Source organism: Benincasa hispida, chromosome 12, assembly GCF_027475165.1.
Source record: "Benincasa hispida cultivar pf3 chromosome 12, pf3_genome.v1.1, whole genome shotgun sequence".
Classification (NCBI taxonomy): domain Eukaryota; kingdom Viridiplantae; phylum Streptophyta; class Magnoliopsida; order Cucurbitales; family Cucurbitaceae; genus Benincasa; species Benincasa hispida.
Genome location: NC_143489.1, coordinates 56322700 through 56346118, shown reverse-complemented (window position 1 = coordinate 56346118; position 23419 = coordinate 56322700). Strand labels below are relative to the sequence as shown.

Sequence of the window (23419 nt, the reverse complement as noted above, 5' to 3'; positions counted from 1 at the left end):
AATGTCGGTTTTACAAAATGGATAATTAAAGTGCAAATATAGACGATTTTCAAATAAAATTTTGTCTAAGAATCTAAAATCATTATTTTATGAAAGTTTAAGGGTTTAATTGATATAATTATAAGTTTCACACAAGATTTTTTTCAAAAGAAACATAATAAAATGCATAAATTGATACTTTTATAAAAGTTTAGAATTTAAATAGATATAATTATTAGTTTAGAGTTTAAATTAATACAACCCAGAAATATAAATAGATATTTTCCTAATAACAATAAAAATGTGCAATATCAAAATTAAACCAAGTGCAGAATTAAATAGCATCATAATTAGCAATTAGTGGAGAAGATCAATAATTTAATTTCACTATCCTTTCAAAAGAAAAAGGAAAAAAAAAAAAAAAAGATTTAATTTTACCATCCATGTCGACGTAATACAGTGTATAAAAGCATCACTCTTCTCTCTCTTTCTCTAAGGCAATGGCAAAGGGCAGAGCAGTGAGTACTTAAGACCAGGTCCTTCCCAAAATTAGCATCATTTCTCCATCAAACCAAACCTCTCCTAGATCTGGTTTATCTTTCTGTCGTTTCGTCCTTTGCCTTTCCTCTTCTTCTTCCTTATCTCCCACATTTGTTTTCGTCTTCTTTTACTCACTGGAACAACTCTTGCCGGTCTCCTCTTCACTTCCCGCACTCGCTTGCCGATCCGGTGCCAGTAAGATTCCCCCTGCTGTCTACTTGTTTTCTCCCTTTTTTCTGATTTGGGTTTTTGTTTTTGAGTTGTTTTTGTTGATTTTTGGATCTCAATTGCGTTCGTTTCTGGATCTTGTTTGTTAATTCGTTAATTTTGATTCCGATTTGGTGTTTTCTTGGATTGGAATTTGTGTAGGAGGTGTTGATTAGTTAGTAATTAGATGGGTTTTTTTTTTCTTTCTTTTTTATTCTATTGGGTGGGATTTTACTGTGGCGATTTGTCAGATCTGGGGATTTGGTTGAATGCACCGACACACATTGCTTTCGTCTATTGGGCCCTTTTTCTTTTTTTTTTCTTTTTTTTTTCTTTTTTTTTTGTATTTTGATGTTGATTTAATGTTGACACGAACTTTAGAGTGTATTTGTACGTTGATGGATTGATGTTCAATTAGAATGAATCTTGCTTATGAGTGTCGGTTCATCCATTCTTCAGTTGGTTGGCTTGTCAATGTACTAAATAGAGTTTTATGTGTTTTCTTTTCCCCTGCTTTTTACATGTTGAATTGAAAGAATGATGTGTTGCTTAAACTTACGTCTTGGTGTTTGACAATGTTAGATTTTTTTACTCTTCTCTATTTTATGGGAAGGGTTAACTTATGGACACTGATTGCAAGTTTAAGCAATTAATCTATGCTGACATTTGGATAAGAGGCTTCTTTAAGGGGGGAAAAAAATTATAATGCTGGGATGGTGACATAAAGGATTGCAAATCAAGTAATTGATTCATACCAGCATTCTTCAATTGAGTGCACTTAACATTTCAGATTTAGGATTGTCCCTATGATTATGGCCATAAGTGATTGGAAGTATGAATATACTTACTTCAAGTAGAATAGGTTACATTTGTGTAAATCAGGCTCTTTCTGTTTCTGGCCTTTTCTTCTGTAGTGGAAGTTCATGCTTTCCTGACATTTTACAGGTTGGGCCTCATGTTCTACAATATATTATACCTGATTCTTGCTATCGTTTTCTACTGTAGCTTTAGGAGGGGAGGTTATCTAGTTTCCAATTAAGTGGTACTTGCAACATTGTTTTCATACTTGGGTCAAAGTATACTATAGCTGAGGAAAACTTGAAAGTTTGATAAATGACGAGGGGAAGATCTGATGGAACACAGAAGAAGCGCTTAATCGCTACCATATGTGTTGTAGCAATTTTTCTTGGGTTTCTGTATGCATATTATGGATCCATTTTCGGCAATCAAGACTCGGCTCTACAGCATGGCAGCAAGTCCTTGAGCCATTATTTGATGGGGAATGAAGACTCTGAAGAATCTTCAACAACATCTGAGCAGGAAGACGCAGAAGATGATGTCATACCAAAAAGTTACCCAGTAAGTTACTGTCTTTACTTGAAAGGTGCTCTCATCGAAACACTACTCTCTTTCTCAATAAAAGAGGATAAAAAATCCATTGAAGTCCAGTTCCTTTATATTTAAAATTTTTTCTTCAACTTTTAATATTTTTAGTCTTGAGGTGATCGGTATAGCCCCCTCATGTAGTTTTTATTCTTATTTCAAAGGTTTGTGATGACCGGCATTCGGAATTAATTCCCTGCTTGGACAGACATCTCATTTACCAAATGAGATTGAAACTGGACCTTTCTTTAATGGAACACTATGAAAGACACTGCCCACCACCTGAGAGGCGGTTCAATTGCCTGATTCCTCCTCCAGCAGGATACAAGGTAGCAATTTGGTAACACTGAGCATCACCTGAAGATTTTGCTGATTAGTAATTACCAACCACATTATCTGAGCTTATGGTTTCGAACTGTTACGTATTTATAATGTGTTACTGCAGGTCCCAATTAAGTGGCCTAAGAGCAGAGATGAAGTGTGGAAAGCAAACATTCCTCATACTCATCTTGCTCATGAGAAATCTGATCAGAACTGGATGGTTGTCAAAGGTGAAAAAATTGTGTTCCCTGGAGGAGGTACTCATTTTCACTATGGAGCTGATAAGTACATTGCATCTATTGCAAATGTAAGATTTCTGAAGACTTTTTTATTTTCCATAATGGAAGGTTAATGCATAAGAGTTTGCTTTTTGGACAATATTTTAAATGCAAAATTTATTAAACTACTCAAATTTTCTCATGTTTGATCTTAACCATTCATGGTTTTGGCTCAAGTCTAGATTCTGTATTTCTGTGTGAAATTTTCTTATGAGAAATTGATTAGCTCAAAATGTTGGCCTTCATCTTTCAGATGCTCAACTTTTCAAATGATAATCTAAACAATGAAGGAAGACTGCGTACTGTTCTTGATGTTGGTTGTGGTGTTGCAAGTTTTGGAGGATATCTTCTCTCATCTAATATCATAGCAATGTCCTTAGCACCAAATGATGTTCATCAAAATCAAATTCAGTTTGCCTTGGAAAGAGGAATTCCTGCATACCTTGGTGTTTTAGGAACTAAGAGGCTCCCTTACCCAAGCAGATCTTTTGAACTTGCACACTGCTCTCGTTGCCGTATTGATTGGCTTCAAAGAGACGGGATTCTTCTTCTTGAGCTAGATAGATTGCTTAGACCTGGAGGTTATTTTGCTTATTCATCTCCTGAAGCTTATGCACAGGATGAGGAGGATCTGAGAATTTGGAGAGAAATGAGTGACCTTGTGGGTCGTATGTGTTGGAGAATCGCTGCCAAGAGAAACCAGACTGTTATTTGGCAAAAACCCCTGACAAATGATTGTTATCTGCAAAGAGAACCTGGTACTCGTCCTCCACTTTGCCGATCTGATGACAATCCCGATGCTGTTTGGGGTGTGCAGATGGAAGCTTGTATCACTCCTTATTCTGACCGTAAGTCCCTTATTGAATGGCTTGATTTAGATTTTTGTTTTCTTACTGCTATTATTTGCCGACTCAAGTACTTCCTTTTCAACTTGCCAACTGTCCGTAGCCATGTGTTGCTGCTTATTTAATGGAAACTATTTTAATTGGTGGGTTTAAACCTATGGATAGAGCATATGGCATTCTTGGGGGTTAACAAATACCACATTTCATTGTGTTGATTTTTTTTTCATGTGTAGTTAGCCTACTAGCCTTGAACTGAACTGGCATTGGTTTCTCCTGCTTTGTTATGAATCATGTGGTCATGAGAGGTTTCGGTTGTGTGCTATCGGCACGTGTTGAGATATATCATCCTATTACAAATTGAATATGCTTACTCAATGATCACACTGGATTTGTTGGTGCAGATGATCATAAAGCCAGGGGCAGTGGATTAGCTCCTTGGCCAGCTCGATTAACTTCACCTCCTCCACGACTTCAGGATTTTGGCTATTCAACTGAAATGTTCGAAAAAGACACGGTAATTTTTATCACCATGGTGAATTTGCTTAATTCAAATCTGGATGCACGAGTTTCTAAAATTATCTCGTCTTGTTGCAGGAAATTTGGCGGCGTAGAGTTGAAAGTTACTGGAATCTACTGAGTCCAAAGATGGAAACGGATACTATCAGGAACATTATGGACATGAAGGCCAATATGGGATCATTTGGAGCTGCTTTGAAAGACAAGGACGTGTGGGTGATGAATGTTGTTCCAGAAGATGGACCTAACACACTGAAGTTGATATATGATCGGGGCCTCATAGGCACTACTAATAACTGGTAATGCAGCTAAAAGTTCCACTTGCACATCCTCATTGCTACAATACAACGTACTATGAAATGCAATTCTATTTTATATTCAATACAGGATATGTGAATTGACACTTAATACATTTTCTACAGGTGCGAAGCCTTCTCGACATATCCTCGTACCTACGATCTGCTCCACGCCTGGACCATCTTTTCCGACATCGAGAAGAAAGAATGCAGCGCTGAGGACCTGTTGCTCGAGATGGATCGCATGCTGAGACCCACAGGTTTCGTCATTATCAGGGACAAGCAATCTGTTGTAGATTTGATAAAGAAGTATCTACCCGCATTGCACTGGGAAGCAGTGGCCACTGCAGATTCCAGCTCGGACTCAGAATTGGACGGGGACGAGGCCGTATTCATCGTCCAGAAGAAACTGTGGCTGACAAGTGAGAGTGTCAGGGATTCAGAATAAGACCAAAAGAGCTGTCTTCTTCACAATTCCCTGTTGCTGTTAAATTTTCCGGTGCCCACCGCTGCCCAGAGGGATCAGATCAGCAAGAATATCCCGAGCAGTGATGCCAGTAAAAATAGTTCCTTCTTCCGTTCATTAGCGAGATATTTCACATTTCTATTTATTTTTACTCGTGTAATGCTTTGATTTGATGATAGTATCTATAGACGATGGATATTCTTCAACAATTTTTTTTTTCCTTTTTTTTGTCTTTCATTGGGCCATTGTCTCTCTACTTAAAGTTATTTGATTATTGATTCAAGAATGGAAGATTTGGCCTCAAGGGTCATAGGAATATATAATTTTGCTTCAGTGATGGCTCCATTTTTTGGGTTTGGCCTTTCAAATTACTTCTAATCGATAGCTGCTCAACATTTATAAAATGTTGAAAAGAGAGCAAAAAAATGGGCTCTACTATTAAATTTGATTTGAAAAATGGTGTTGAAGAATGAGTTGTGATGCTGATTTGTTGTTAGGCAACAAAAGCCGACCGACGTGCCTTTATTATAAGGCTTTAGGCTGTCTAATAGCTTAAAGGTCTGACAATTTGTCAGCCTGTCACATCAGGGACAAAACGCGTATCAACATTATGTATGGTCAGCAAAATTTTCAGCTCACTACATTCTTATTCTTTGTTTCGATATTATTTTAGGATAAATATCAATTTTTACTTCTAAATTTTGAAAGTTATATCGATTTAAACTTTAAGTTAAGAATTATATTAATTTAAACCTTAAATTTTGATAGCTGTATCAAATTAAATCACTTGAACTTTTATAAGTGTATTCAAATAAAATATAATGGAATATTTAAATTGATATAATTATGAAAGTTTAAAGTTTAAATTAATACACTTATAATAAATAGTTCAAAGTTTAAATTAATAGTATTAATAGTTTGGGATTTAAATTAATAGTTTATAGTTTAATTTGATACAATCTTTATAGTTTTAGGGGTATAAATTAATATTTCTTCATTAATTTATTTCATGAACTTTTCATACTGAAAATGCCTAATATTGTTATAGTATTGAAAAATTATTCCTACAATGTGAAATCCATGGATTAAAATAATATTTCATTTAAATGAATATGAGATTTTTTTTTTCAAGCAGAAGGAAGTTTCCCAAGAAATTTCTCCCTTTTCCTTTTTCTTCTAATTCATACTTGGTTAAATTACAAAAGTTCTTACTTGAGTTTTGGGTTTTATTTATTTTTTTTTTTTGGCTAAATTACAAAAATTCATACGTGTGAACTTTGGTTCTTTGGGTTAAACTACAAAAATGGTTTTTTATCTCTTTTTTGTTTTTTGGTTAAGTTACCAAAATTTATACTAATGAGTCTTGGTTTTATTTTTTGGGTTCAATTACAAAAATTCGTTCTTGTGAGGCTTGGTTTTTTTCTGGTTAAATTACTTGTGAGTTCTTTTATTTTTTTTAATTGCAAGTTTAATTCATTGAATTTTGAGGTATGTCGATGAACTTTTAAAAGTGTCTAGTGGTCTCTATACTTTTAATTTTTATCAATGGTTTTGACAAATTAGAAATTTTAAAAATTAATTGTTCTATTAGTTATAAAGTTGAAATTTATGTTTAAAGAACTCTAAACTTTTAATTTTGTGCCAAATACATTTATTTTTTTAAAGAAAATAAAAAATTCAATGACCAATTTATATAATTTTAAAATTTTAAGAACCAAAATAAACACAAACCTTAAAATTTGAGATTAAGTTTGCTTTGTTTCATTTCATATTCTTATACTTTTAAAATGTTCATTATATCTCAATACTTTCAACTTTTGTCTATTTTAGTTAATGCACTTTTAAAATATCTATTTTGATCTTTGTATTTTTTTTTTTTCTTTTTTAAAAAATGACATCAACAACCTAATTTTTGGGAAGCAAACACCTATCCTATTTTGTGGAAATTAAGATATTAGTTTAGCAAAGATTAGAGCATTTTCTTTCTAGATTGATAACATGCAAGATTCAAATATTAGCCATGAGTGATTATCGAGTTGATAATGAGTTGATAATGAAGAATTGAACTTTGACTTTTGAAAAATGTCACTAATGCATCAGTCGTATCATTTTTCGATAACGTGATTGAAACAGAAAATGTGCATATAATGACATTGTTAACCTAATCCTACTTTTCAAATGTATTCTTTTGACGTCAAAATAATGATCCCATATTATCATCTACGTTAGATTTACCATGTGTTAGCCAAGTGACATAACAACTAAAGGTGAGAGATTCAAATCTCCAATCATTCGATTGTGAGAACCTTTATATTTTAATCAGTTGAACGATATTCAAATTAACGATCTACTGACAATAAAATATCTAGAACAAGTAAAATTTCTACGAATATCGAAAAACTCATATGGATAAAGATTTAAAAAGTTATTAAAGGTAAGTGTGATGGATACATTAATTTGGTTGGTTGCTTAGCCAGATGGCAATGGAGAAAATGGTCCCTCAAGTTGCCCCAAAGGAAAAGGAACCTCACCATTTACTCAATAACAACCTCCACACTCCTTTTCTCTTATGATGTCACCTTCTTTCTTATAATGCAAGTTTTGTTTTGTTTTGTTTTCTTCTTTTTATAAATATGTTTTTGCCTTTTTCTTATTTTCCTTTCATCTATTAAAAAGATAAATTGATTGATTGTAAGATTGCAAATATATTGTAGCATTCAAGAATTGATTAACAAGTCTTTGTGTCTTATAATTTTGTGTGATTCTCATTTTCTTTTGCTTCTTTGGTAAGGAAAGAGAGAAAAATATCTAAAGTGATAGTGAGGAAAAAAGGGCCAAAAGGTTGCTAAATCAATGTCTATTACATGGTGACTCTTTTTTTTTTTTTAATTTTATTTTATATATAAAGTTACTATTTTGTAATCACTTTAAGGGTGCGTATATCAATTAATCAAAAGTAATTTAGGGAAATGGGTTTCATTGTATTACATTTGGGATTGTTTACCTAAATCTGTAATGGAAGTCAGTTGTGGGCCTACTATTTTCTTTTATTACATCGGTTGATCCCAAGATATGTGGCATTCTTATTAGGATTTCAGATTATAAGAGACCCATACCATATTTTTCTTTCTTTTTATAATATTTATCATTTCTCTCTCTTTTGATCTTTTATTATTTATCATTTTTTATCTCTCCTTCTCACCTCTCTTTCCTTTCACGTGTTCAAAAAATCCGATGATCCGAGAAAATCGATCAACCCAACCCAATTCGTGCAGTTTGGTTTGGGTTATCAACTCATTTGGGTTGAGTTGGGTTCAAATAAATGAAAATTTTATAAGTTAGAGTTGATTCATGAGTTCACCTAATATAATCCAAACCAACTTGAATTTATTATTAACTTTAAAATATACTTTTTACTACTTCTAACACAATTATTTATACATATGTAGATTTTAATTTTATTTAGTTCCAATATTTTTTTTAATAAGTTATTCTTCAACACTCTTAAAAATAATTTCTTTGCATTTTAGAAAGAAAATTTTCATTGAAATTGAGTTGTTAGATTAATTTAATACATGAAAATAATTAAATTAGATTTTTAGATATTTATGTTTGGCTTTTTTAGAACAAAATTTTAAATAAATGGTCCAATTAACCCAAACCAATTGGATTGAGTTGGGTTCATTTTTTAATAAGGATTATTTAGGTTGAAAAAATTTACAACCTGAACAATTGGATTGGGTCTAAAAAGTTTTTCAACCCAATTCATGAACACCCCTACTTCTAATCTTGAATTCGAGTTGAAGTTCATCTCCAATTTAATTGATCAAATTCTATTCCCACTCTCACACCTTGATCTCGCTCTCACTCTAATTCATGCTCTATAGAGCCATAACGTAATATATAGCAAGAGATTCATGACCCTCACTCTAAAATATATAATCATGTTAAAAATATATGTTAGCTAGAAGTATTTATGACGGTTTTAAAAAGAGATTATTTTGATAAAGTAAATCTACTATCAAATTAAAATTTGAATTAGATTAATGAAATTTAAAATAACTACTATTTTCTTAAAAGCATACATTTGTTAGTTTAGATATTAAATTTTAGTTACCAAATAAAAAAACAAATAGGCATCATAAAATGAATTAGGAATATATACTAGAGTATTATGGTAATCATTCAAATTTCATTCCAATTTCGTAGAAAAGTAAACACAATAGGTTTCTGATTATGGTATAACTCATTTTCCCATTAAATATTAGTAAATATCATCAAAGGTAATTGATTACCATTCCAATTTATTCACTTTACAATTCAATCCAATTATGATTACGATTTGGTATAAGAACCATAACATATTGTTTTTAAATATTTGTTTGTGTTAACAACTATTTGTTTGAGTAAATGGATAATTTAATATTGAAATTGAGCATAAGTGACATAAAATATTTACTAATAACCAAAAAGTCTTGGATTCAATTCTCTCCACCCATGTCGAACTAAAAAAAATGACTCTAATATATATAGGTTTAAATATTATTTTTATTAGTATACTTATCGTCTTCGTTTATTTTTATTTATGTAATAATAGCTTTTGTCAATTGTAGTTCTTATGCTTTTGAAAATTTATTTTGAGTGTTAGAATTTTCAAAATGTGACAAATTGAACCATTTATTTATTTATTTATTTTTTACTGAAATCACAATTTCAACTAGAGATATCCAATTTTCCCACAAGGACGGGCCCCGTGTTCCCCGTCCCCATCCCGTTTCCCGTCCCCACCCCGATTAGCTTTTACATATTTATTTAGTATAGTCATCTAATGTTATGATATTATTATTATTATATAAATATTATATTTAAATTTCAAATTTGATTATTTATTGGAAAAATAATGAATATGTTTAAATTTAGATTATATATGTGAATAATTTGATTTATATTGATTTCTTTCTATTAAAAAATTAATTAGGTCAAAATTTGAGTAATTTATTTTAAATTCAAATTGTCATATAAAACTAACCATAATAAATAATTTAGTGATCAAGTTAATTATTTAATTAAATTTGCTCACATTAGTGATTTAAATTAATTAATTTTTTTTTTTAAAATAACGGAAAAAAATTCCCCGTGGGTAACCCGATCACCGCAAATTCCCCACGGAGAATCCCACCCTGATCCTCGTGAAAATTTTCACGGGGATAGAAATGAAATGGGGAGCGAGAATGGGGACGAGGATGGGGAATGACATCCCCGATCCCATCCCGTCCTGTGGACATCTCTAATTTCAACATGACGTTTACATTCAATAATTTTTTGGTATATAACGTTGTATAAAAGGGCTTCTATCGTATAAAATTTGAAATTTGAAAGTATATGAATTTAAATAAACATGTTTAGAATGCAATAAATTAAAAGTATAAGGTATAAAGGTAGTAGGTTACATAATTTTAGGAAAAAGAAAATGAGATGGCTTTAAAAAAAAATCTCACTATTTTCAAATTATATCAAACTCACATAATTTAGTATTTAATTTACTTTTTCAAACACCCTTTAAAAAAACTTTTTCAAACACAAAGTGAAGATTGAATCCATTGAATATAAATTATTATTGACCTGAATATATCGTGTTATTCAGACAATACGTGAAATCAATCCCAAACTTCAAGATTGATAGTACAAGTTTATGTCAATTGGGTTATATTTATGTTGACTAATTTAACTATGCTGAAGTTCTTTGATATCAACATTGATTAGATATTTAGAAAAACAACTTTGGATTTTAGAACTTAAATTTTGTCTTTTATGTATATTTACTCTAATAATAAAAACTAGACGACTACTTGCAACATATTTGGTCCAAAATATAGGAATTGGGAGAGTGAAATTGTTTACTTTACTTCTTGTTTGGCCTAAAGAATTGCTTCTATCTCAATACTAATTGGTCACAAGATAAGTAATTCGTATATCTTATAAAGATTGTGAGATCGAATGTTCATTTGGGCTTCAAGAGCTCTGATACCACATCTTATAATTAATTGTCCGAGTTCAGTTTATATATCTTATAAGTACTCTTGATTTTTCAAATGTGGGATCTCAATACCTTACAACTAAAAAGCATCAATTCTTTTATTTTTCTTTAAGTAATAAAAAACTACACGATAGATTTTATTTTTTTTTCCTTAGATTTATTAGAAGTGTGACTATTTTTTTAACGATAAGAATTGAACTTTTGATCAAGATTGATTAAGTTTCGAATTAAACTATACTCTATCTTGACGATGAAGCAAAGATGTTATTAATATATATTCGCATATTTTAATAAATATCATAAAACTTTCTAAACTTCTGCAAAAATTAAGATTGTTTCGTCACATGATAGCGAAATTATTTTATGTTTAATAAATTAATGCCATAAATCTACACTTTATAAACCGATCTGAAAGCTTTATTTATTATTATTATTTTTTTAAATCTATATCAACCAAAGTTAGTTATTTGTTGTTAATTTAATATCAATAAGAAAAATCATATTTTAAAAGGTATATGTTCCACAAATCAGAACTACTATTTTTTTTTTATTTAAAAAAAAGAGTCGTTTTTCGTATAAATTAAATTATCTCTTTAAAATTAGTTCCTATAATTTCAAATTATACTAATTTTAAGTCGGTTTCAAAAAGCTTGAGATTGACTTAAATAATTTATATTATACCCGACAGAAGAATTTTAATATCAAGTACCAATTTCAATCCATATGCGTATAGTTTCAATATATGTATTATGATTTAGTTTAATTTAACATATGGTGTAATCATTATTAATGGTATATGTCATATCATATTATGTGACAAATAAGTTGATGTTTACTATTGCATCAAAATAAATATAGTTCAATTGATGTGAAATTTGTACTATCAAATGTAATCGATAAAATTTGACTTTCTCACCCTACATATAATAAATAAATTAAAAAAAAAGTGAAATTTTGATTTTTTTTTTTAATTTTTTTTTTTAAAAAAACAAAGTGAAACTTTGAGTTAAATCAAGAAGAAATTTAAATATGCCAAATAACCGATAATCTCTTAGATTATTTTCAATTGAGCACTAAATTTTGTTAATAGAAAGGTGATCATGTATTGTTTTTTTTCCTTGTATGTTCTTTCTAATATGTGGAGATGAAAATTTGAACCTCTGATATTTTATCAATATTGTATATTTCCAAATCAGTTGAACAATACCTAAATTTAATGTTAGTATTCTGATAATAAGTCATTTGAGTTTTACTCTAACACTTATATTCAAACATTTGTATGATCATCAAAATTCAACTCATCCTAATAAATATGTTCCTTTTCTTTTCTAAAGTTGCATAGCCACATGTTGAAATACATTGTTATTTTTTTTAATTCAACAATATACGACGGTAAGAATTTGAATATCATCGAAAATGGATTAAATTATAAAAAATACTCTTGAACTTTGTCACATGTTTCAAAAATACTCTTATACTTTCAAGAGTTGCAATAATATTCTTGAACTTTTATAAACGTTTCAAAAATATATTTGGAGTAAAAGTTTATTAGAATTTGAATGGAAATTGAGATATGAAATGGTGTAGTAGGTGACATCAAACGAGATTTAAATCACCACTTCGTTTTTAATTGATTATCCTCACACAGTTCTAAATCTTGATTTCTATTAAAAATTCTAATGAATTTATACTCTAAGGATAGTTCTAAAACGTCTATGAAAATTAAATGATAATACTGCAGCTTTTAAAAACATAAGAATATTTTTTAAATAAAAAGAAAAGTTGAAGAATATTTATTATAATTTAACTTAAAAAAATGTCTTAGTTCTTGATAGTTAAAGTTATGTTCGACTAGTGCTAAACAATACAATAATTAATTTAATTAAAAAGAATTAAGTGAGATTAGATTAAATATGGGGTGAGTGGAAGTGACGGCGGAGAGAGGCGGTGGTTGAGTTGACAGCACGACCGCTGCATCTCCGGCGGACGTCAAGGCTTTGAATATGCTTTTCCCTATCCAACTGTCCATCTTATCCATATATTTTTTAAAATATAATTTTAATCCATGTATTTTTAGTGAATATTAAATTTAGTTCGGTCAGCTTATTGTTATTTTTTCAAATTTTTTATTACTTTATTAAAATGTTACTGTAGTTTTTAGAAATATATTCACTTTTATCATACATAAAAATTATAATTATTATGTAATCATTTTCGATACAAATTAAATTCGAAAAAACTAAATTTATGATTTATTACGAATACAACCACTAAAATTGAATATTTAAAATTACATAAATTAAAATTCAACCACTTTTTTTTTTCTCAAAAACAATTGAAAGATGAACTTTTTTCTTATTTTAAGAAAATGTGAAAAGGTGTTTTGAATATTTTTTTTTTCTTTGACGAATACTTCACTGCAAATAACTCAAAGACTTGTACTGAAAATATAAATGTTTGACTATTACAAAGGTACTAAATTAAGTTCGTGGTTTGAATATCTCTACTCTCAATTGTTATTTTTGTAAATTTATTTTGTTATGCAGAAAATATAAAAGGTGACTGAACTATTTTTTAGTTCAATATTTCTTATTTCAAAAATTTGAAAATAGATACACGAATGACATATTTTAATGGTATATTATGAATTTGTTGGTTTGATTATATTTGTATAATTAACCTGAATTTAATTCAATTAAGTTTAAAAGGTATGTAGTTCTAATCTCACTACTTCTATATAGGGTTTGTAAAAATTCCCGTCAAGTCCCTGTAGGTACTCGCCCCGATCGGAGCAGGGAATCCTCAGTTTGACTAGGGATGAGGTCTAATCGAGGACCCAAAATGGGTTCCTGAACTGTGAATAGGGCAGGGATGGGGAGCCTGCCCTCGCCCCGAATAATTTTTTTAATATATATATATATATATATATATATATAAATATATATATATATATATATATATATATAAAATGCTACTGTTTTTATTTTTGTTTTTATTTTTTACTTTTTTTATTTCAATTTCATAATATATTAATTTTTAGCTTTTTATTAAATTTTAAAATAAAAAATTGTTAAATCGTTTTCTTATTATTAATTTAAATAAATAATACAATAATAATACCAACTTATCACCTATCATTTCAATATAATTACAAAAATCTATTGATTATAAATAAAAATAATTAAAAATAAAAAAATAATAGACTAGGAATTTTTTTTCATGGGACCCGATCTCCGAAGAGGAATTTCTCGACTCTTCAAAACGAGAAATGGGATAGGGACGAGGATTAAAAATCTCTACAAAAATAGAAATGGAGAATACATCTCTAACCCTTTCCTCTCTCGTTGTCAAGCCTACTTCTATACTAAAAAAACGTTGTAACCATAAACCTGGCTTCTATTTTTAATTAAAAAAATAATAATTAGGGATAGATTTGACTTTATTTTATGATATATTTGGAAATTGGGAGTTGGAAAAACTCCTTAATACGCGTTGAAGCCATAAAGAGAATTTCAAGTTTTTCCAACTCGGGAAAAATAATTGAAAATTTGACGAATTTTAATAACTTCCGTCGACAAAACTAATAATTCGCCAACGATTTAGAAATTATCCAAAAAATCAACGGTCAACGAAAACCATAAATATTCTCGCTTTTGAAAAAATTTCAGGGTTTGTTTAATAAAGAACCAGATGATGTTTTATATTTTTATATGTATTAAGTTCAACAAATATGTATTCGATTTATAATTTAAATTTTATTTTTGAAATTTTTTTTCAAATTATGTGATCTAAATAATATAAATTTTGGAAACAATATTTTTATGTTTTTTTATTATATCTACATTTTAAATTTTAAATTTTAAAGTACATAACTATATTAAATAAACATGAAAACACTTAAAACTATAGTATGCCAGGTTATAAACTCAATTCATTTTTTGAAAAATAAAAAAATATGTATTATAAATTATATAATATTACAAAATAATAGTTATACAAAAATATTAACCTGAAACATGTTCATAAACAGTAATAGTTTATTGTTAACTAATATTCAATAGGTAACTACAGTCAGTTTTATGATTTATAAATACAATATCAATCAAATTTTAAAGAATTGTCTAAATTATAATTCATTTCCTGAATTTGCTACCAAACACATATTTAAAAACATGAAATACAATTTATTTATTTATTTTTTTATCGAATCTCTGTTATGTTTATTGTTGTTTACTTATTTTCCAGACCTGTATTAATATCTAGGGCCCACTTCCAAATATGTAAACAAAAGCGCAATTTGTTTGAGAAGCAGAGAGTAATCAATCTGATTGCATTTGAAAATTACATTAGGATATTATTATTGCATGAGAACCACAGAATCTATCATATTTACTGCTACTGTTATCGTTATTATTTACTCCTAAAAGATAATGATAATGGCAACGATAGCAGTAAATGTGACAAATTCATAATTAGAAGTAAACGTGATCAAAAGCAATCAAATTACGTGTTCAATTGTAGGCTATTATGATTGATCTATCGATGAAATTTTATTATGATTATACTAATTTTCATTGTAGATGGGTAAATGCGGGTATAAAATCAAGTTTAAATAACTGTAAATCTCAAATAATTATTCAAATTAACTCACTAATGAACGTTTTTTGTTTTAATTGATGCCGATATTTAATATGTACACAATTTAGGGTACGCATTGATTATTTTTTTAAAAATATTAATTATAAAACACAAAACAATGTATTAGTTAGAAAGCAATATATTTTTAACATAAAAAACAATGTATATTTTTAATGCGTAACATAAGGATAAGAACGACAATGGAGTAATGGACCATGGATTATTAGATCTTTTTTATTGGAGAAGTTAAATACAAATAAATGAGTAAAGATTGTTTCAAAAAAAAAAAAAATGCAGACAATGGAGTCGATATTGAGATAGATTAAAATCACTTTTATCATGTCTAAAATCACTCTAAAAGATATTTATAGTCACTCTCAATTCAACAGTTAATTTTTTGCCTTTAATTGTATTTTTTATACCAATAAAATTGATTATGAATGATTAAAAATATTTTTTGCGTGGTTTTGAAAGTGACAAATGTGGACCAATTTAGAATCACTTCAAAACATGTCAGAATATATCATTAGAATATGATAATATAATCTATATTTTTATCATCAAAATTAAAATAAATTATAGGGGTGTTTGTAGGTTGGGTTGAGTTGAAAGACTTTTTAGATCTAACCCAATTATTTGGGTTGTAAATTTCTTCAAGAGCTAACTAGACAAATAGCAAAATTTAAGTTTCATTTGAAAAAATAGCAAAAACTTTTTAAAATTGTAAAAATAGCAAAATAGATTATAATATTAAAAAATAATGATTAACAATTGTCAAAACTACCCCTACATAGAATTCTAAAGTTTAAGGGTTTCAAAACCGTTTGAAAACAACAAATACATTCTACCTAAACAACTATCACACGGTAAACAAAGCATTCTAACAAAGTCTCTAATCTACCCTCACACGGTAATCAATGAATTTCAACAACTCACATTCATTTAAACCAAAACCCCAACCAACCGTCATGCCCCAAAATCGTTCAACGGAAGAAATAGGTTGATCTTCTCGACAACTTCAAGGGAAGAAAGACCTTTTCGACAGCTTCAAGTGGCAAACCTTCTTGACGCCTCTTCAATTTTTGCACGATCGAATATTTCTCCACAAGTATTGAATCTTAACATTTGCTTCTAGTCCTTTTCAGCCCCTCCTTTACTGATTCCCAAACTTTCGACATTGAAGCCCCTTCTTTACTAATTCGAGTGAGGGAGGAAGGTCAAGTCTCGAATCTACTTTCTTCTAGTCCATGCATTGCGATTCCCAATCTTTCTTCTAGTCCATGCATTGCAATCTGGTTTAACTCTTGTTTTCACGTTGAAGATATGAAAAAAATGCCGAACGAAATTGTTTATATATGATATATAAATATTCCATTATTTTTTCAAAAAAATAAAGATTTAACTACTGGTTTTTTAGATATAAGAATGTGATTTTATTTTTAAATATTTAGATTCAAATCTTTTGAGAAATAAATCCTCATCGTCCTTTTAGGACTTGTAAATAGAAACGTATTATAGTTATGTTTATATAATAGGAATGTATAAAACTGGTAAGTTTACGATTAATCAAACATTTAAAGTCATGAAAAAAAGAAAAATGAAGGAAGAAGCAGAGCCAGCGAAAGATTAAGAGCAGCTTGAATAACTGGTGGAAAAAAACAAACAACCAAAGGGCTAATAGTTCTCAACAGTGACGACGAGGTATGTTTTTATTTTTATTTTCAAGTAGTTGTGAACATCAAATTTTGATCATGTATGTAAAATAGGGGAAAACGGAGAGAATGGCAGAGGGATCAAACATAAAACGTGCAACTTCAATAACTAGCAACAAACGAAAGCAAACAAACTAAAGACAAAGAGCAAGGTCAGGACTATTTGATTCAAGACTTTATATTAAGGGTTGAAGATCTTATAGATATAAATTGTGATGCAAGCTGTGAAACAAACGACTGGACCAAAAAAGAAAGAGAGAAATGACATAGTAGAAGAAAAGAGCATCAAGAACTACATGAGGGAAAGGTATAATAATGTAGATTTTATGGAATCATCTATTCATTACAGTGTATTTGTTAAAGTATTTACATGATATAATTAATAAAAAATGAACCAGGATGAACAAGATAGTAATGAGTATGAAGAGGAAGAAGAGAATCTTGAAGAGACATATGAAAACGTGCAAGATGAAAGCAAAAACAATGAAGAAGAGAAGTTGCAAAGTCATGGGGAAACAACACTATCAGAAAAAAGATCATCCAATGGACAGTCAGACAAAGGACAAAAACAAAGAAAGAGAAAAAAAGTAATCATTTATGGAATGGATATAAGTGAAGTATTTTTACTTAAATATTTACTGATAGTTGTAAATATTAAGTAATAACTAAGTCAGATAAGGGAAACGACAAAGTAACAACATGCCAAAAAGGAAAGACAATCGAAATGATAGATACATGTGATGTATTTTTACTTAAATACTCTGTAATTGTATTTATTGTTAGCATATTATTAAGCTTGTGTTTATGGTTCATTTCAAATGTGTTAGAACTGTTTGTATCTGATGGATAGTGCAAGGAGAAATGAACCCTTGAAAATATACTTGCAAACAAAGACTTCTGTAATTGATAAAATCAAGGAAAATTTAAATGAGGAGTTACAAGAGAGATTTAGAGAAACTATTTTTAGACATTTCCTTGATTTTTCTATTATAAACCAATCTTCCCAGCTTTTATTGCACCTAATACAAAGACAGTATAAACCAAAATCATCTCAATTGAATTTCTTTATAGGGGGTCGAATACTGAAATTTGGTTTGAGAGAGTTTGCATTGATAAGTGGTCTAAATTGTGGTGAATCACCAATCATTGATAAAAGTGAGATAAAAGGAGAAGATAATATAAGAAAAATGTACTTCGAGAGTATGAAAGTTGCGACGAGGTATTTCCTTAACATAACTTTTAATGTTAGCAAGGTAGGATGTGAAAGTGACAGGATAAAAATGACAAAGTTGTATTTCTTGGAAGGTTTTCTTCTCCCAAAACAAGATTTGGTGAATGTGAATATAGACCACATATTGATGGTCGATGACGATTACCTCTTTAATAACTACCCATGGGGAAGGGTTGTTTTTAATTTACTTGTAGATGTTATGCATAGAGCAATACACAACAAAGGTAAATCAGGAATATCAATGAGGGGATTTATATTCCCAATCTTAGCATGGGCATAAAGGTCATACCCACCTTGAGCTTGTCGCAAAATTTCTTTGCCATGAAGGTTTTTAACAATGTTCAAAGGATAGTAAATTTTGCTACAAATAACCAATCCAAATAGAAGGATCTCAAGCGAATAACATTTGATTCAAAAGAGGTATAAACATCTATACAAACAAAATAGACATACAGTCTTATATTCTAAACTATAAACCAACATCTTATTTCCTCGTTTACTTGACAACTTGAAGTTTGTCTATTACTTGCAACCCTACGGGAAATGATTATGACATATTTTGTCCCATTCATCGAAGAGGGAAAAAAGAGTCTTGCAAGAGGTCGAAAGAGAACTGAGCCGATATAGGTCATGAGAGAGAGTGGTTGAACTATCCTTAAATAGAGGACTTGGTTTAACATTTGACAAAGATGAAATGAAACAAATGTTTGAAGGAATAGAGAAAATACAACAATTAATAAACACAAGAATTGATGAAAACTTTGATGCCATGAAGATTAGCCAGCAAAGGTTGACAAAGAAGATAGATGACTTGGTGGAATGGTTAAACAAAATGATTGACTACATGAAGACTACACAGGTTGGTCAATTACATGCATCGACAAGCAATCTGTTTATGGTATGTAAACTAATTACACTGTATTTATTGTATTTCATGGTACAAATCTATTATGAATTATATGGAAGTAGCTTACATCCCAGTTCGAAAAAGAACTAGATGGTATTGAGAAAGAATATGAAGAGAAAGAAGAAGAGAAAGAGTTAGTTGATGCTTCTAATGCTCCCACAATAGTTTGAAGAAAAGATGACAACGAGGACGAATAAGACAAAGGAAACAAGGATCATGGATTGAAAATACCATCAACAATACACAAAGAAACATGCCATGAAAATAAAAACAAGACTCTAAAGAACAAGGAAGTAAAGAATCAGAGGTCAAGATGAGTCGATATAAGCGTATCATAGATTATATCTTTTAACAATACATGGAAATTAACTAACATAATTGATTGTGATAGGACAATCAAGACGTTGATGAAAAAATCAACGAAGTGATTCGATCAATTGATGAAAGAGAGATTTACAATAAGTTGAAGATGTCAAACAAGAAACTTCAACAACTAAGATTCTTGAAAAGGTACAACCATTGTGGTGCACGGGTCAACACCAACAAAAAAAAGCAAAAGGTAAAATACTAAAACTAATGTGGATCTTAAACTTATAATGTGTATATATACATATTTATAACAAATGTTGTTTATTGAATAACTAATAAAAGGTCAAAAGGAAGTCGGACATGACAGTACAACATTGATGAAAATAACCCTGCTACAAGGATCATACTCAAACATGTAAGAACAACTAATCTTGTAAGTTTGATCATTATCAGAATTTGTCAAGTCCTAACAACAACTAATTGTTTATTAAATGTTGTTAGTTAAATGTAATTAAGCAAGAGTTGATCATGAGTGCTAACCAAGAGGAGGCAAAAAGAGCAAGGCAACAGAAACTAAAAAGGCAACTGCCAAAAGTGAATGATGCAAATCCACCAATGACAGACACGTGGATAGATGCAACAAGAGGGATAATACGAAAACCTCAAACCACGGATGAAAATACTCCCTTAGATGGGTCATCATTTGACTTGCACCTAAGCCAAGCCTAAACCTGCAATGAATGAACCAAATGATTTTGACTTTTTATGTCATTCTCGTTTTGGATTTTGAAAGTAGAATACATTTAGATTTTGTCCAGTTATTTTGGCCAATTTTATAATCTTGTTTTGGTATATATTTTAAACTTTATAACTTTTTAGTAGAATTGGTACGCGCATTTAATGATGGGAATGATTTGGATATGTTGATATAGTTTCTGTTTTGGTATATAGTTTAACTATTTTGGATTTTGAAAATAGAATAGATTTGATTTAGTTTAGCTGTTTTGTACGAGTTTATATTCTTATTTTAGTATAACGTAAACATATTTGTAATATACCATGTATTCTATTATTCTCATTCCATATGGGTACATGATGTAAAATGGCACAAAATAAACTATAATTCTAAAGTGTCCCACCTCATGGAACAGTTTGTCATATACTAAATAACCTCAATGAAATGGGCTTGTTAAAGTTTCAATCGTCCAAAAGGAAGATACATAAATTATTTGTAATGTTAGGTGAATTGAACTTTTCACATTGCACATACATAAAGTTTAATAACAACAAACACACTGTAATTATAAAGCGTACAACTCAATTTCCAATCCTCAATAACATAAATAAACAATGAATGTATCAAGTAATTTTGACTTGTTATATCATTAATATTTTGGTATACAATTTAAATATTTTGGATTGATTTCACAAACACACTATAATTCTAAAATGTTTAGCTCAATTTCCCATTATGAATAATATAAATGATTGAACAACCAACCTAAATTAATAATATTTAACTTTCAATTCCATGTACAATCATTGTTATATCATTATTATTTTGGTATACAATTTGAATATTTTGGATTTATTTTATAAACACACTGTAATTCTAAAACGTTCAGCTCAATTACCCATTTTGAATAATATAAATGACTGAACAATCAACATAAATTAGTAATATTAACTTTCAATTTCATGTACAATCATATTACTTAGATGAATATATACATCGAGTATAATTATAACAAAAAAAATAAGATAGATAACAAACTGCAATATCAATGCAAATGACAATTCCTTTCATAAAGCCAGTAAGTTTGAACATTAAAGAAATGTTTGAAGAGGGAAACAAACTGCAAAATAAAGAAAAACAATATTGAAAAATATAACACTATAAGTGTATTCAACGACGTATGGGATCCTTACAAGACCTACAAATATGACCCCTCTTACCACACCGACTATAACGAATTGTAGTTTTGTTTTCTAAACAAGATGTGATTCTTTTTTTCTTAGGCCTCCCAGCCGGACATTTGACATTAGGAGGAAAAACTGAATCATTGCCAACTGCATGAATTGCAGTAAATTGTTGAACATTGCTAATAGGCCACATTTCCTTCCTCTATAACAAACATAGATTGGAAACACGATAGAAATCATATGCGTATGACTGCAGTTGAAGGTTTCTACAAGACAATGCAATGCATGCATGAGAGTACAGGATCACGTATAGGTCCCAACGCCGACATGAGCAAGTACGATTCAGAATGTTCACAATAAATTGGTTGGTGCGATCATGCACTTCAAATTCATACTAGTAATGGGGTATAACTGGAAAAAAAAAAACGATAAACTTACAATGTTTACTTTTAATAATAGGCTCAAGTCTATACAAATACTATATAAATAAAAGAACACTTACATCCATTGACCTACTATCACTTAAGGCTTATCGAATAATGTTCTCTGCATACAAGGATAATTCAGAACGTTGGAAACTCCAATGACGAGGACATTTGTAAAACCATTTTTGAACCAAACTACGGATAGATTCAAGGAGACCAATAACGGGTAATTCTCGTGCTTCTTTCAAAGATGAATTCATGCATTCAGATATATTAGTTATCATCAAGTAATATATTTTCCTTCGATAAAATGCCCTAGCCCATTTGGATTTGCCAACATCCTCTAATTCAAGTCTAATGGACAGAACAACCTCGTCCAACTGCCTCATTAATACTCAAATTCAACAACTGTATATGCTCTTGCACACATATGGAAAGTGTCCTCAATTGGACATGACTTATGATTCTTAACAAGGTTTTTATACAAATGACATGTACACAACCCATGTCCAACAAAGTCATAGACAAAACTAACACCCTCGACTATACTTTTATGACCATCCGACACAATAACATGATCATCAGATTCCCCAAAATAGCTTTTAGATTACGAAAAAACCAAGACTATGATGCATCATTCTTAGAGTCAACAATGACAAATGTAAAAGGTACAATCTGCGAATTGCCATCAAGTGTGCAAGCAGGCAATAATGTCCCAAAAAATTTGTTCTTTAGACTAGCACCATCAACTGACATAATAGGAAAACAAAAATTTCATGCATCTATAGGAGCAGCAAGGACCATAAAGTAATACTTAAACCTATCTTCATCACCAGATTCTTGTATTGTATATGTTTCTGTAATGAATAAACATTCAGGTTGATTATACAAGACAAAATAAACTATATATATAATTGCTTAAACTAAATGTAGACAAGAAAAATACCATGATTGTTTTCAATCAACGCATTTAAAAATGATGACAAAACGATGAGGACTCAAGAGTTCCCTGAGGGAATTGAGGGCAATCTCATGATCTCTCCAAGCTTTATCATAACTTATATTTGCACCATATTGTCTTCTCATATAGCTTACAATATTATAAGGCTGGCATGAGACTTTGTCATTGATTTTAAAAAATGACTTTGTACACTTAGCAACAATCCAAGATGTTGCTTGCCGATGACCATATTTAACAATGTCAATAGAACATTGATGCATTGATGAATATCGATGTATTTTCGAACCATCCATACACCACCCCTCTATATACAAATGTACATAGATACCACCCACAAGACAGAACCTTGCAACGAATTTCAAATGAAGAGCAAGCAAATAAATTCCTTTCTTCAATATAGTCTTGCTCTTAAAAAGTAAACTTACTCTAATGGGAATACCATATT

The 23419-nt window shown here is 29.9% G+C and overlaps 1 protein-coding gene and 1 pseudogene across 2 annotated transcripts; one reads left to right on the top strand and one right to left on the bottom strand.

Annotated features, from left to right (window-relative positions):
- The first annotated feature begins 349 nt into the window (after positions 1–349).
- LOC120067166 (putative methyltransferase PMT3) lies at positions 350–5164 on the top strand. 2 transcript variants are annotated; one of them, XM_039018636.2, is made up of 8 exons: positions 350–714; positions 1732–2085; positions 2274–2438; positions 2555–2737; positions 2962–3556; positions 3955–4067; positions 4148–4368; positions 4492–5164. In XM_039018636.2, the coding sequence occupies exons 2-8, from the start codon at positions 1840–1842 to the stop codon at positions 4811–4813; spliced, it is 1845 nt and encodes a 614-aa protein (XP_038874564.2). In that variant the 5' UTR covers positions 350–714; positions 1732–1839; the 3' UTR covers positions 4814–5164. The 2 variants fall into 2 exon arrangements, with proteins under 2 accessions (XP_038874564.2, XP_038874565.2); XM_039018637.2 differs by having other exon boundaries at positions 406–714; positions 1672–2085.
- Positions 5165–21571: 16407 nt separating this feature from the next.
- Positions 21572–23099, bottom strand: LOC150032083 (uncharacterized; annotated as a pseudogene).
- Positions 23100–23419: the final 320 nt, after the last annotated feature.